Here is a 16,041-nt window from a genome sequence, read left to right as displayed (position 1 = left end):
AGACTGATTGTGTATTTCAGACCTAGTAAGGTAGACTACTTAAGGCAACACAGTTGGGATAAGGCACTCATGTTGCCTTATCCCAACTGATGTTCCCATACATTAGACATCCCCCAAATTTGGTTGTTGTACCTGTAGAATGTGATTTCTATAAACTTTTTCTGACATTTTCTTTTTCAAATATTTAACAATCCATTTTTAAAAGGAATAAGTTCTGTTGTCCTGATGCAGTCTGAATCTGATGTAACTCCACCAAAATCTGTGGAGTTTCCCTGGCATCAAAATTGCAGTAATTTAGGAATTACTCAGGCTTTGAAATTCTTGGATTTTGCCAGTAGGAACTTGGAAACAGCAACTCAAAAATTACTTTTAATTGCATCCGGAGATCCCCGTTTACTTTCAAAGATACAATCTTCATATTCACATACTCTGGATCAGCATACTTGCATTCATGTTTAGAAGTATAATTATGCATCAATTACATGGGGGAATTTTAAATAAGATTTGCTGTTCCTTTTGTTTCATGGATTTGACTAAAACATTGTGTTTATTTTGGTATCACTCTCACAGCTGGCATGACTGATTTATCTGATGACTAATTTATTTGACTGCAGCCAGAGATATATTGCCAACATCTCAACAAAGGGCTCCTTTGGAAAGGGTTTATATAGTCTCAGTGAACTCTAACTATTAAACACTTCATGAAAATGTCCATTGATTCCTAAAAGCTGCCTGGTAATGACAAAGCCTTAAACAACTGAGCTTAAACAGCCCTTCCCCTTGATTAGCCTTTTTGCCCACTGTAACTATCCACCAGTCTGGGCTTAGTGGAGCGTCTTTCAAGAAATGAAGCATCTTTCACAAGGAAAATGAGGAACAGTTTGACTTTGTGCGGACATGTGTGCACATAGAGTCTGTTTTATGTAAGAGCTTGATCAAAGGAATATATACAGGCTGGTTTTGAAATAGTTGGTGTTACCTGTTGTGCAAGATCCCAGCTCTCAGCAAATGCCTATCAGAGACTTGTTTTCATGCCCATCACCACTCTATGGCTAAAGAAGAACATGGCTTTCATTGGGGCACCTAGGCTGTGTGGAGAGAGATGGGGACAAGGCTTTGCACATCAGGGACAGTGTTAGTCCTGGTCAGATAAAGGTCTAATCAATGAAGACTGAATGATGTGGCATGGAGAGGGTCTCCTTGATCTGCAGTGACATTTTAAAGGCTGCAGTGTTTTGTCCCCTGCAACAGCTTTTGGTGAAAGTGTTGCTCTCTTCTGGCACAGACTGGGAGAGAGGAGAGGTGTGAAATACAGGAAAATTAGTTGCAGAATGTGCTGGGCTCTAACTAGGACACAGAAGGAGAGAAGGAAATTATTTACCATGTGCAAAAAGCACAAACTCTTGTTTGGATTGAAAGTTCTAGACATGAATTACATCCAACTTATCTGAGGTAGGGTAGGATCCACCCACAGGTATCTGCTGAGTCAGACTAGGATTCAGTTGAATCCTGCCTAGTATGTCCGTACCTTCACTAATTATCCATCTGCTTTACTGTCAACTGGCATGTCTAGACTGCTCCTCTGACCTGATACGGGTATTTCCAAGGGATAAGATGGAACTTGTCCTAAAAGGGGACAGGATTCCCTGTTCCTGTTGACCGTAAGGTGATTGCAGGGTGATTCACATACACACAGCATTTTACACCACTGATGTCTAAAGTGGTCTGAGATAAATCCTAAACCTCTGCTTAAGATCCAGTGAAGCAATTTTAGCACCTCATCTGTATCCGTCTTCAGGTACCTGATGAGGCAGGACAGCATTTCCTAGGTAGGAAGAAAGAAGAACTATGGGGCCCACACCTTCCGAAATGTTTATGTAATAGAAGGAAGGTTGAATACTTCAAGGATTTTGGCCTATATTGTCTGCCCCCCCACCCACTCCCTAACCCCTTCCATTTTGGGCTGATTCAGATATGTTAGGAGAATATTGTTTGACAGTAAAAATAGCACAGAGAAGTGAAATAAGACGAATGTGAGTATGCTGCCTTTGCTTAGGGCTGTAGATCTCTCAGCAATATCTAGGCCAAATCCTGGGCATCCAATGTGTTGCACAGAGCTCAGTGCTCAGCAATCACAGAGCAAAACGCCCACTCCAAATTCAGACAAGAAGTAGGAAATATATATTAAAAAGCACAAGAGGATTTAATACCAACTGACCTTTGCAGACCAAAAATCCACTAAAAGACGTTTGTAGACCAAAGGCTACATACTTCATAAATTGTATTTTCTCAATTATGGCTTTCCACCTAAACAGGCTGCAAGGGGAAGTCCTGGAGACAGAAGAGGTGAGGACATCAGAGGGCACATTTCACTTCTGGCAGCTGGAACTGACCACAGAGTATAAGGCTGAGCTGATTCAGGTAACCACAGAGTAAAACAACCGCAGAGTAACGAAAGTAAGCTAAGAGTTAGAGGTAAGCTACTCATAGACAGACAAAAAAGGGCAGTTGCTTTTAGGGTAGAATGCTAAAACTGCTTTGTGGTCCTCCAGGCTCACCACTTCCTCTGGTATTAGCCGTGGACATAGGGAACTGATTATGCTCTTCCTGTTTGCAGCCACTTATTACGTACTCGGAGGCTATTTTTGTACCTGCAGTTAGTCTACTCTTCTTTAGACTAAACAATCTTAACTCTTCCAGTCTTTCCTCATAGGTCATGTTTCGTAAATTTGAGGGATTCTAGTTGCTTTTATCTGTGTGCTCTTTCCAAGTGTTCTGCATCTTGCTTCAAGTGTAGTACCCAAACTGAACACACTACTGCAGCAGAGGCTTTGCTTGGGCCAAGCAGAAGCTGCCTCATACCTTACAGACAAACGATTTTTTACAAACATGTTGTTCGGGTTTTTTTTATTATTTTGCAACATAGTACAATCTATATGTGATGCACTGTCTAATTCCAACTGAGAGGATCCTAGATATTGGATTGATCTCTGCTGGTCCATCTACACAGCCCCCATAGCTGACCAGAAGCTTGAGGGAATTTTTTTTACTGTTGAGTTTCCAGTAAGTTATTTAGAAAGGAGAAGGTAGATATTTTGAGGCAAGGGAGAGGATAGCTTATAAAAACTTAACATTACCAGAGCAACTACCAGGTCAGACATAGCACTGACCTAATTTACGATCCTGTCTCTGCTACTGGCATGAAGGAGACAGTAAGGCTGCAAAGATATTGAGAGAAAAGGAAAATAAAAAGAAATAAATACATTTATAAAAGATTGCTGTTGGTAGAATGGAGTGAAAGCAGATGTAACCCAGTGAACTTCAGACCCCGAAGTAATGTTATCTCTTTTACTTACTGAGAAAAGTGAGCAATGCCAGTGAAAAAATCTCTGGCTCCAAAAATCACTTTTTATGATTCATGCATAAGAGAAAGAAGTCTTCTTTGGGAACAGACTTTTTCTCATCATCCTTCTTCTTTTAAAGAGCTACTCAGGAGCCTTGCCTATCTAAAATACATTTCTTTGCTTCCTAGTTCCTGTCCCTTGTTCAGCAGTGCTTTCCCTTCAGTATTAAGAACTATAACTATCTGCTGTGAGGCTGTGTAAGCAAGCAGGCACAACGTGAAGCTCTGTTGCTAGGCACAGATTTTTATTTGAGATTATCCAGGGTGGTAGAATTGTACAGAATGGGTGGTTGAAATCACTCAGAGTCCTTAGATAAGAGCTCCCACTCATTCTTTTGATTAAAATGCTGGAAGTTTTTGGAAATTATCTAATTTCTCCCAGCTGAGCAGTTAGCCTTTGCTGAGATTGAGGAGAACTTGGGTCCAGTCCCCCTTGTAGAGACAGCATGGCCAAATTGTCACCATCAGGTCAAGGCAGAGCCTTGCACCTCTCAAGATCATTTTCTGCTTTCCTAATGATCTTATGTATTTTGAATGGCTGCAGTCTCCTATATTTTTTCAGCTCTCTTCCTCCCCCTTGACCCAGCTGTTGTACACCAGACTCGCTTTCCTCTCTGCAGGTGTTTTACCTCCTTCCAAACTGTTCCCAGGAAAGAGGAGTGCAGGAGAAAATCATTCCTATCTCCCTGACTCTCCTTTCACTGGGTTATATCTGAGTCTCGCACACATAGATCTTGCTGACCAAGTGAAAATCTTATCAGCTGGCCCTGACAACGTGTCATGTCCTACTCTGCCCTGGGCTTGCCCTTAGGTCTCTGCAGTAACCAGAGCAATCACCACCTTGCAGCACAACTAGTGAGTGACCTTAGGAAGCACTTGAACATTTGCATATTACTGCATACATAAAAATAATAATAAAAATCAGTGGGATGTGGGGTGGTGTGGAGTACCTCTTATCAACAGGCTTCACAAAAGCTCCTTCATTTGTTTATAAGGAACTGCAGACCAGAGATGCCTGGATTTGCAGACAGGAAGGGTGAGGGGGGAAAACACCTCCACTTGTTTTCTCCTTTGAGCAACAACATTTCTCTTAACCTTAACCAAAGAAGGTAGTGAAGCCACTTGGCAAAAAGACTTGTGTTAAGTACCTTGGCTGGAAATGTTTATGCTTGTTCCTGTTAACACACAGAGTATTCTGTTCCATGCATGCCGAGGGGAGAGAGGGGAAGAACTCACCACCCCGTGCAGCCATTCCCCTCACTGCACTCCTAAGACATGTCTGGGCAGGAGTTTGCCCACAGACAGTAACTGCTGCCTGCAGGGAGGATGCTGGCTTCAGCTACCCATCTGTCCTCCTGCCTTTCTACCTAGTCTGCCAAACACAGCCCCTTGAGAGGGACCACCACCATCAGCCAGGGCAGGGGAGCTTTACTGCTCAGAAGGAAATTATCTGAGCCATGGGATGGGGATGTCTGCAGCCCCAATGAAGCCCAGGCCAAAGTATGGCCATGGCAGTACAGGATGTCCTAGCCACGGAGACCCAACAGAGATCCTCTGAGAGTGAGCCCTGGACCACAGGCTGGAAAATGCCCAAGACACACAGAACGGAAGAAGCACAAGGTTTTTGTTCCTGCTGAAGAAGCACAATCTCTGTATTTCCTGCTGTAACCCTGCACTGAACCTCATCTGCTTTAGGGGAAGGTGGCTTTACTGTATGGGGCCTCCTGTTCCCCCAGACACACACATTTCCAACTGTAGATTATTTCTTTGCTTTTGATTATCCCACCTTCTGCCCCAGCTCAGCTCCCTGTGCCTCCTGGAAGGATGCACCCATCTCAAACACCTACACAGAGGCAGCAGTAATGTGATGGTCCCTCTGCAGCTCTGCTCTCAGACTCCGGTGTCAGCCAGAAACACAAGCAGAGCCCTATGGTGGTCTCAGCTGGAGATGCCCTTGGCAGAAAAGGGCTGATGGTGAAAAGCAAAAGAAGATGAAGGCCATGGGGTTGGCAGGGGATCTGTAGGATCACCATGCTGTGTTCACAGTGCTGCAGGCAGTGACCTTCTTAGCAGAGCTCAGTGAGCAGTGACAGCCTGTGGTGCTTCTCAGCTTCTGGGACTGTGGGATGAGAAGCCCTGGCTGCCACCAACTGTGTGGGATGGCAGGGAGTCTTTCTGACTTAGCAGGAATTGACACAAAATCCTGGCAGGAAGGAAAACAAATACCACCCCTGGGTACATCCAATGTGGAGAGTTTGTATCCTAACAAGATGACACACAGCTCATCAGGGAAGTTGAAGAAGCTTTGGCTTCTGCACTGAAAGGTTGTCTTTGCAAGGAGCTGTGATCTGAACAGGGTGCACTCATGAAGGTTGAAATCCCTGTTGGGTGCCAGCCCTGCACCAAGCCAGGCAAATGGATCTGCTCAAAGGAAGCCTGAACTTTGAGGTACAAGAGTCACTGACACTTGAAAATGCTGAATTTCTGTGAAGATCTGAGTTTTTAGGGACAATATTAAGTAAATATAATATTGGAGGTTTTGTAGTAGCCACTGACTAAAGCAAAACTACATGTGGCATGAAGATGTTGAAAGGTGGTGTAAATTAAAGTAAAATTGTCCATTGCATTAGTTTTGCTTGAATATAATTGTATCATCTGTTTTGTAAGGTGGAATATTTCTATCAGAGATATACTATGGAAAAGCCAGATGCCATTAATGATGGTTACTTACTTACAGTACCTCTGTTCCCAATTTGTGAGATAACTACTTCTGTTATTAACAAAAGGTGGCTGACTCAGCACCCAGTATGCAGTGTGATGTTTGCTGGGATGGGATGCCAGCCTGGGGCAGCAGCTTGGGTGCATGGTAAACTTGCAGTGGAGAAGCTGTTTGTACCTGCAGAGAGTCCTGTTCTCCTGGTCACCCAATAAACACTGTACTGAGATATGGTTAGTGAGTCACTTTCACTGTTTTCTTCCTGGCTAGGGTTTGGTTTCTGCTTTTGTGGCTTACAGGATGAAATATCAATAGAAAGGCTTTTATGTGACATTCTGTGTTATTATTTAGAAATTCATTTGTGAAGAAGGAAAAGGCAGTCTCCAAATAACAGAAGATTTTGGCAGATTTCCATCTGCAGTGGAAATTTAGAACTTCTGAGCTCTTGTTTCCTTTGGAAATATGAATCAGCATGCATTGCCCTGAATATAAGCCCTAGACACATCTTTATGTCTGACTGGTATCTGCAGAAGAGTAGCCTCACATCTTAGCTGGATACAAAAATAACAGCAACTATAAAAATTGGTAGAGTGGACCTGGCAGAAAATCAGTATGTATTATTATGAAAGCAAATTAATGAGAATCTTCAAGTACACAGTTTTGCTTCTCATTTTGACTGTCAGGTTATGCAACTGTATTCTTTCAAATACCAATAGAGTCTGTGTAATTAACTTTCGGGGGGCTAGAATAAAATAAGATTGATGACATATTCAGTTGATGGTGTATGGTTTTAAAATCTAAAATGGAAGTCTTGATTTATGGAAAGCTGTTCAAAAGTACAACATAAATCTTAGCTCAGATGTGGAGTTTAAAAATTCTATCTTTAAGCAGGTTAATCCTCAGGAGGTATTTTACTAGAGCTTGGTTAATTACCTCCAGACTAACACACGATATTTTTAGAAAAGTTAACATAACTCTACGAAAAAGAAACATAACTATTAAATGAACACATCAGTAGACTGTTGGGCATGGTCTTTAGAAGTCTTCAGTGCCTCTGTTTTTTTAACTGTTTCAGGTCCTTTTTGAGAAATGTAAATGGCACATGTCCAGGTGACCAGCACAAGGTATTTAAAGGGTCAGATGAATGATATGTTCTTAAGAGATTTTGCATGTACCTGAATTTCAGCATGTACTTTGCCTAATTGAAAATATAAATGTTTTCAATTCAGCAGCTGAAAAGTGCTCTGGTACTTAACAATGTCCTGCTGTAAGGCACAGCCATCTGAGGTGATGTGCTCTCTCCTGTTTTAGGAAATGAATCCCTGAAGAGGAAAGCCATACAGAAGACCCAGGCTTCAATGTCATCTGTAGAGAGAAGACCGAGTGTATTGCAGGTATCAGCTGGGCACAGCCAGAGGTCCCTCACAGTACTGGCATCTGGACTGAGTCAAATAATAAGTACCCTGAAAAAGTTGGGATCTGAAGTCCCGAGTTACCCCTGGTAACACCTCTGCTCCAGGCATTTTATTTAATTTGAGTCAATGAAACACCAAAGAGTATACATTGACCAGTCTCTAAAACACCAAAGAGTCCCATGGCACCTACTCCAGAGAAGGCTTATAAGGATAATCAGATACTGTAGGACTTCTGGGATATGGAGAGGAATCCCATGTGCACAGCTTTAATAAAATGGCTGCGCTCATCTGGCATCTTCCTTTACATTGCAAAACTATGTGTAAGTATTTTGAGAGATAGAATAACAAGGGATTAACAGGGATTTAATATCCCTGTTGACTGTGTAGTGATTTGTTTTCTCTACCAGTGGGCCTGTGACTCATACTTGCCTAGCCAACTCCATGTGGTATCCACAGGAGAGATTTTTATGTACATATATTTTTTCTCTACATTCCCCTATACTCACTCCCAAGGTATTTGCTACTCAGCCTCTCTCCTCCCCCTTGCCTCACTCCATGATGGAAAACTAAATATTTAAAATCTTAAATCTCAGCAGTGTGAATTTCAAAATCATCAGCTTTAATGATTCACAAATTCAGTACTTCGGTCTCCTCTTACCCATCCACCTATCATGGCTGGTTGTGCCAGCTCTCCTTTCCCCTCCTTCCACAGGGACTTGTGCAAATGAAGTGGATTGTATCTTTGAATGAAGCTCTGGTTGTAGCATGACTGCTAAAAATATTAGAAGAGGTACGTTGGCTTTCAGCTGCTCAAGGTATGCCAGAGGAAAGCTCCCCACACCCACCTCAGTTCTCACAAAGCAGACCAGGGTACAAAACCTGTTTGAACAGAGGTATTTTAAGACATTGGCTGCATACCTGTTATTGCTGAGTCCTATTCATTTTGCAGTACACTCTCTGCTGCTATGTAGTAGTAATCAAAGAAAGCTAAAAGCAAAGCATAGATAACAATCTATCCTGGCGTGAGTATTAGAAGATGAAAGAGCTTTGTTATTCATGCCTCAATAACAAGCTTTGCATTCCTGTCCTTGCACCAGCTGCATAGGAACCACACTAACAAATAGCAGCACTTTCCACCTTTCAGGTTTCCTCAGTGATTTTCTTCTAATGAAGGCAAGTCTGAGTGGAGAAAATCTATAAGGACGACTGAAGGGAAACACAAGCCACACTACTCTTGTCCAAGTCTAGACAAAAGTGAAAAAAATCTCAGCACTGTAACCTCTGTCCTTGTGCAGTGAGAAGGCAGAAGGCTCATAGCACAAAAAGAGGATTGCAGAGATGCTGTCAAATTGCCAGGTGTGAATGTGCTAAAAAGGAGGACTGGTCTGTAAGATCTTGTGTTTTCCTGTAACCCTGAAGATTTTAAAGCAAGGCCAGAGTTTGTCCTTTGCCATCAATTTCTCCAGAACTGGCAGTGGTCTGTGAAAGCCTCCACCCTCAGCATTTTCCATCGGGCCCTGTGCAGTCTGGTCCTGCAGTTCTTGGACTCCCTCTATGTATCTTTCTGGCTGCAGATCTCCCAGTAGGCACATCTCTTTCCAGTCTGCCCACAGCTCTGGACTATTCTGATTTAAGTAATTGGCCAGAGCCAGACAATCTTCTTAGGAAACAGGAATAAACAGTGATTCATTGTGGTTTAGATTAATGGATTTTCAGAGCATGTAGATTAAAATCTTGGAATCAAAGAATTCAAAGAGAAAACAAAATTTGGCAGCAGGAACCCTTAGAACCACTTCAAAATCTTTAATCTATATGTCAGCGATGAGATCCAAGAGTTGTCCTGCCTCTTGGGGGGTTCCAGGGCTCTGGATGTTTCCTCTGGAATTGACCAACACATGGAAGCCCTGGATTCTGCTCTGTATCTACTGCAAAGCTGCTGCTAGAGCTCCCTGGGGGAAAAAATCTCTTGAATACATGGGAATTAGCCCCCTCCTTCAGTTCATATCTGTTCTGCCAGGGGCTGCTAAGTCAAACATGTCTCTCTTCCTCTGTGTATGGCTCTGCTGCTTGTGAATCAATTCCTTTTCTTACTGGAAATCAGTCTAATAATAAGACACGTTATTTCTCTACTGCCTAGGCTGACTGTTTAATTTACTTTATTCCTTCATTTTTGGGGGTGAGGGGGAGAAGAGAGTGGGCAATGATATGCAATATAACAGATTTCAAAAATATTTGCTGTATATAGTCATGACTTTTCATGACCTCTAGTGCATTACCAACCTCCTCTGGGAACCAAACATGTATCAGGCTATCTTGTTTGAGCAGAGTGCAGACTCAGTCATCTGATGCCAAAACAGGCCATGAGCTTGGAAAGAACCTTGCTACAATGGAGAGGCAAACTGTGAGAGTGAAGAAACTTTCATTACCAAGATTTGACATCCTATACATATACACATACATATACAAAAGACCCTATGCTGAAATCAGCATTTCAATCAGTCCAAAAGGTGACCTTTCTGCTTGCTGAGAAATGGAGAATACGTTGGAATTAGGCCATTAAAAAAAAAAATCTAAGAGGAATTCTCTCTGTGTTTCATGGTTACCTTTCCCAAATATGAGCTATTGATTCTAGTGTATTGATTTCCTTTTGCCAATGCTGTGTTGACTTTGGTTTTCTAAATTGCCAAACAGATGCTGTACTCATTGGAAGGTACTTACTGGAGGGGTGGCTCAGCCTGATGGACATAAATCAATCATACCTCCATTCAGTTAGCACTTTTCCTAGAAGGATTTGCTTGCTGTAGGGAAGTTCTTCGACATGGTTATCCTCTAACCTTAATATTGGATCCCCATGTCCTGGTTTTGGCTGGGATAGAGTTAATTTTCCTCCTAGTAGCTGCTACAGTGCTGTGTTTTGGATTCAGTGTGAGAATAATGTTGATAACACACTGATGTTTTGGTTGTGGCTAAATAGTGCTTGTCCTAAGTCAAGGACTTTTCAGTTTCCCAAGCTCTGCAAGTCAGGAGGTGTACAAGGAGCTGGGAGGAAGCGCAGCTCATCCAAAATATCCAAAGGGATGTTCCATACCACAGAACATCATGTTCAATATATAAACTGTGGGGTGCTGGCTGGAAGGGACTGATCGCTGCTCAGGTATGAGCTGGGCATTGGTCAGTCAGTGGGTGGTGAGCAACTATACTGCACATCAGCTGTTTTGCTTGGGTTTTATTCCTCTCTCTCTCTTTTCTATTATCGTTGTTGTTACTATTATTATTATTATTACATTTTATTTTTTTAAAAATTATTAAATTGTTCTTATCTCAACCTACGGATGTTACCTTTTCCTGATTCTCCTTGCTATCCCACGGAGGGGCGTTTGGAGTGAGTGAGCAGCTGTGTGTTTACCAGCTGGGGTTAAACTACGAGACTCTGTGACTCTGTCCCTGTGACTACCTGGAGCATCCCTCGGCAGAGTCCTCTGCGGTTGGCCATCAGCCAGAAGAAAGCCTCCCGGGTGGATTTCTCCCTCCCTGATGATAGCCGCAGCCACTGAGCCCTTTCTGACGGCCCAGCCCTCTCCCCTTGTGACTTCCCAAAAGCGCACACAGCTCCTGCTTTGCCTTGGCTCTGCTCCTCTCCTGTGGCTTCTCACCCAGGGGAAGCCGGGACCGAGGCACGCCGCCTTTCCAGGGAGATGGGGAAGGGAGCTGCTTGTCCCCAGCCGGGCGGGGCTGCACCACCCCTGGGCACGGTCGGCGCTTCCCCGGGCCGCTGATGCAGCACCATGGAGAGAGGAGCGCGCCGCCGGCACCAGCGGAGGGCAGGGAGTGGGGAGCAGGGGAGCGAGCGGGCAGGAAGCAACGGGCATGGGATTCTGTCAAGCAACGAGGAGCAGCAGCACAACCCTCACGCAGCCTGACCCCCTGCAACCTGATTTAGGATGTGCATAAATCGGTGGTGTTGACCGCTGCGGGATCTAGCACCAAGTGCTCACCCCTTAGGGTCAGGAGAAACCTGGGCTTGGCTGCCGTGCATATATCTGGCTCGTCGACTGGTAGCAATAAAACAGATAGTGTGTTTTCCCTGGCCACAAGTTTCTGTATGGTAAGGGACACTCCCATGTCAGTCCTTTCCTGCTCTAGGTTGAGTTCTCTGGGAAAGCGGCTAGTGTCACCCTGAAGCACGACTGGAATTGCTCTCCCCACCCTGATGAACACAAATGATGTTTGACTACAGAAGGCTGTTCCGGGTACAGGTGCTGCAATAGCAGTTGTCTTGTTTCAGCTTCCTTCCACTGTTTAGGTTCATTGCAGCATCAGCATCATGAAAAGGCTCTCTGAATCTGCTTGCCGATGTGACCCAGAACACCTGGGCATTGTCCTTTCTGTATTGGCTGCCATCAGAGTAGCACTACTTGACCCATGAGGCTCCATCAAAAGAGGCACTGACAAGATGTCAGCAGAAGATCTGAGGTTCAAAAAAGCAAAGGTTCAAGGAAGTACATTTCTTCTGCTTTCTTGTACACCTCCCTGAACTCATGGCATGGAAAAACAGAATGCGCATGAAACAGTGCCACAGGCAAAGCATATCAAATGCCAAACTAATTGTTTGAAGAAGCCTAGTAGCTGCCCTGACAGACTAAGGAAGTGTCATAGGAAAGGGATGTGGACACAACTCGGTTTGCTAGTTACAATTCTGTATTTTATGTGAATGAAACAGCTCTCTGTAGCATCATCAAAATCAAAATAACTGAAGTGTCTAAGCAGTGCTAGACAGCTAAAAGATAGTTCTTGTCAAATCTGGTTAATTCTGTGATTGTAAGAATTCAGAATTATACACATTGAGAGGAATGAGAAGAGAGGTTAACTACTGTCTGTGGAGTACTGAGGTGTTAGCAGGAGGCAGGGTGGGTGGCAACTCTGGCATAAAAATTCAGTATCTTTTTGGAGTCCACAAATCCAGAGCTTTAGTTCCCAGCCTCACTCCCTGAAGGGTCTTTGTGGACCTCTCTTACTGATAAGGACTGAGCAGTGAATCAAAAGTTACTGGTTTTCTTAAACAATATTGTCTCACTGCTAGTTTTAATTTGTGGTATTTATTGACTGTGTGAGTTTATGTCTGTGAGTCCCTTGGTTTTGATCATATAATTTCCATGAGTGTTTCTGATGCACTGATAATCATAACCAACTTAACTGAAGAGACAATGTTCCCAGATAATATTTAGCTTGAAGCTTGTTGTATTTGTGTCAGATTTGATGAATGACTTTGTTACATATTTCTCCCAAAGCAGTTGATTTAATAAAAGATATTGCTTCTTCCCACGAACACTATCCTAAATGAATGTAACTACAAAGCTATTACTATTCAGGATCTCCCTCCAGGATCTTTCAGTGGAATGTTTCAGTCACTGCAGCAGAGCACACTGTGGCTGTACCATGTGAATGTGCATGTACATTTGGCAACAGCCCAGATAGCTTTGGACACTGTGCTAACATAGATTTCCAGAAACACGAACCCCTTGAGATCTGTATGTGAGCTTGGTTGCAGAAGCTGAGCTCTTATTGCCTTGGCTGTTCTCCTATGAGCACAACTAGTCTTTAGCAGAAAGTCAGTTCTGGTAAACACCTACATACTGCCTGTGACCATGGGGTAACACTGCTCAAAGAAAGACCTCTGGAGCCTGTTTGTTTGCTTGATGTGAAAAGCAAGAAAAAAAATATCTTAAATGCAGAAACCTCTCCTGCAAAATCCTCACGAAATTGCAATCAAACCTTTAATGAGTGAATGAATCTGCTTTGGAGAAGAAGTGACTTATGATATAACATATATATCATAATATAATACTAATGTTACTGTTACTGCTAATACTTTCTGTAGGGTAACCTGATAGATAGGAATGGAATGAGGAACTTGTGTAAGTTATCTTTGGCTATAGGAAAGATTGCAAATAGATTCCATAAAAAGATGAACACACAGAAGAAAAAGTTATATTGCCAGCCCTTCCTGGTGTCAGTATGTCAATTACACTGAAGCTCTGAGGACAGAGATGAGAGTTCATTACTTCTTTCATATGAGCATTTTATTGTTTTACAACATAGGACAGAGTGAGAGTGCAAAGAGTTCACTGTGGAACTCTTGTTTTCCTCGGATTATCAGGAGTTTATGTTTAGCAGGTTTTCCAAACTAAATACCTCACTCCTTCCCAGTAGTGTTTATGCTACATGTAACATTACCCTTTCCTGGTGCCTGCACTGGCAAGTTAAAATTAGACTTTCTAAATGTCATTACAGCAGCTTATTACTCTCTTACTTTAACAAGAGTATGCTAGTTTTATTTATTGTGAATTTCTTGTCTGTGTTACTCTCAACAACAAATAAGCAAAATCTTACTCAGATGCTTAAGTATATATTTAAAGGATGCACACATAACATGCATATTTTGTTTATTCAAGTTTCAATCAACAAGTGATCAAAATAATAGCAGCAATACAAAGTGGCAAATAGATTACTGATAGCTGATTATTCTGGAAGTAACTTTTGTACTACTAATAATAGCAATAATGGTAGTTTCAGTTACTTTACATTGCTGTAAACAATGCCTGAGAAGAAGAGCTGGGGTTTTTTTTTCTTTAAATCTTGGAGGAAATAATCCATAAATGGTTATTTGCAAGGATACAATATTCACTTTTAAAAAGTATGTGTGAGTTTCTATGCCTTTTAAGTAATTTTTGATAAATGGCATTCTTTAAAAGAAGTAAAACTCTTCTTATCCATTCACATCCCTCGTGTGATTTGTGATGGTTTGAAGTAAAAAGTGTATAAAATGAGGCTGAGTTTTATCTCAATATCGTCTGTATGCGTAAGGGTAGATCTGTATGTTCCAGCATGTAGTCTGATGTGTCAGGGGCATGAGAGGCAAAAAAAGGTAAGGATCTTTAATAACTCCAAGTTTCTATGTTTCCATATGTATGCAAGTCTATGACCCTGTCTTTGTAATATGGTAACAACCATGCAACAGTACATTTTATATCTCGTTCAACCACTGGCTGTTAATATCTTAGAATTGTGCTTGTTTCTGGTCTCACAAAAGCTTTGGAGGACTGGTTCTGTCTAGATTGGATTTCTTTTCTGGCTCCCTAAAATACCAGTGTCTTAATGCATTTTTCTCTACTCTAGTCTGACTCCATCTTGCTAGTGTGCTGCCCACATCCAGGAAAGACGAGTCCCTCTGCCCATGCTGTCATGAGTGCTTATACAGTTTCACTGAAAAAAACATCTTGCCCAGTGTCTTAAGGCAAATAGAAAACAAAACTCTCAATTACTGCTTTATATACAGAGCAAAACACATTGCATAGTACACTTTTAGTTAGTCCCTGTCTCTGAGAAAAGCTGGTTTTGACATAAAGCAAGAAGTCCCTATTTGTTTTTACACTCTAGTAGATGGCTGACAAATCCAACACTTTCCATTAAAATGGACATTCTGGAACAGCACACCTTTTATCTTTAAAGTTAAATTAGTAGCCTGTGATACAGCAGGTATATACACACACACTTAATTCCCAGCATATGAATATTTGCATAGTATTCACGGCTGCAGTTACGTGCTATCTAATTTGTGCGGATACTAAAAAGTGCATCAATATCTGTCACAAACCTTGCTATCTTTCCCCCTCATGCCATCCAGCAAGCAGGATGCTTATTTTTGCACGGAAATTAGAGCTGCAAGATAGTTTAGTCCATTTCTCTGGTAACAGTGGTTTGATACTGATAGTGTATTCCTGAAACTATGTCCAGTGTACTTATCGCATATTACCAACTGCAGAGTAGAGCTTACTGTCTTTCTTGGAATACATATCATTCCTAAAAAGTTGTTTCTGATTTTCTGCCTACAAGATCCTTTATTTATATTCATCACAATGCTTTAAACATAATCTCTTGCACAAGCCAAAATAATCTTTTTCTCCTCAGGCTCACATCTTGCAATACACATGGCTTTCCATATGTTCCAGTTAAATTATGCTTACTTACCTTCTACTTTGAAGATAGTAAGGTGAGGTCTGCAGTGAAAAGCACCCAGCGCGTTGCCAGCACAGTTCATCCAAAGACCCTGGAAAACCCAGGTTGCAGTGATAACAGATGATGCTCGACTAGTGACTTTCCACTCATTTGATGCAGTAGCAGCAATAGCAGCTCCCAGCCCACAGAAACAAAATATGAAAGCTATAATCTGTATTCCTAGCATGTTTCTCTGTAACTCAGGGACTTAGTAATGCCACTGTGTGGAGAGAAAAGTACTGTAGTCATGTGAGTAAGCAAAAAGGCATAACATAAGCAAATTATACTTGAACAAGTTCAGTACCACTTGCTGCAGAAAGTTAATGTAGCTGAAAGAAATTGTCATGCTTCACTGATTTAAGAAAGGCCCTAGGCATTACAAATGTTTAGAAAGAGAGTCACAGTACAACTTTATCGGAGCTAATTACTAGTACTTACTTGCTAATTTCTAA

At 42.1% G+C, this 16,041-nt stretch overlaps 1 protein-coding gene across 1 annotated transcript in view; it reads right to left on the bottom strand.

The window, feature by feature from the left end:
- The window catches only part of CLDN10 (claudin 10), a 58,930-nt gene extending 43,092 nt beyond the window's left edge, over positions 1 to 15,838 (bottom strand). The window contains exon 1 of the mRNA XM_064646026.1: positions 15,563 to 15,838. Within this exon, the coding sequence (XP_064502096.1) occupies positions 15,563 to 15,776 (214 nt within the window). The 5' untranslated portion in view covers positions 15,777 to 15,838. The remainder of the gene's footprint in view (positions 1 to 15,562) is intronic.
- Positions 15,839 to 16,041: the final 203 nt, after the last annotated feature.

This window comes from Pseudopipra pipra, chromosome 2 (genome assembly GCF_036250125.1).
Source record: "Pseudopipra pipra isolate bDixPip1 chromosome 2, bDixPip1.hap1, whole genome shotgun sequence".
In the NCBI taxonomy this organism is placed as follows: domain Eukaryota; kingdom Metazoa; phylum Chordata; class Aves; order Passeriformes; family Pipridae; genus Pseudopipra; species Pseudopipra pipra.
Note: the sequence above shows the minus strand (reverse complement) of the source record. Positions and strands in the feature narration are given on the sequence as shown.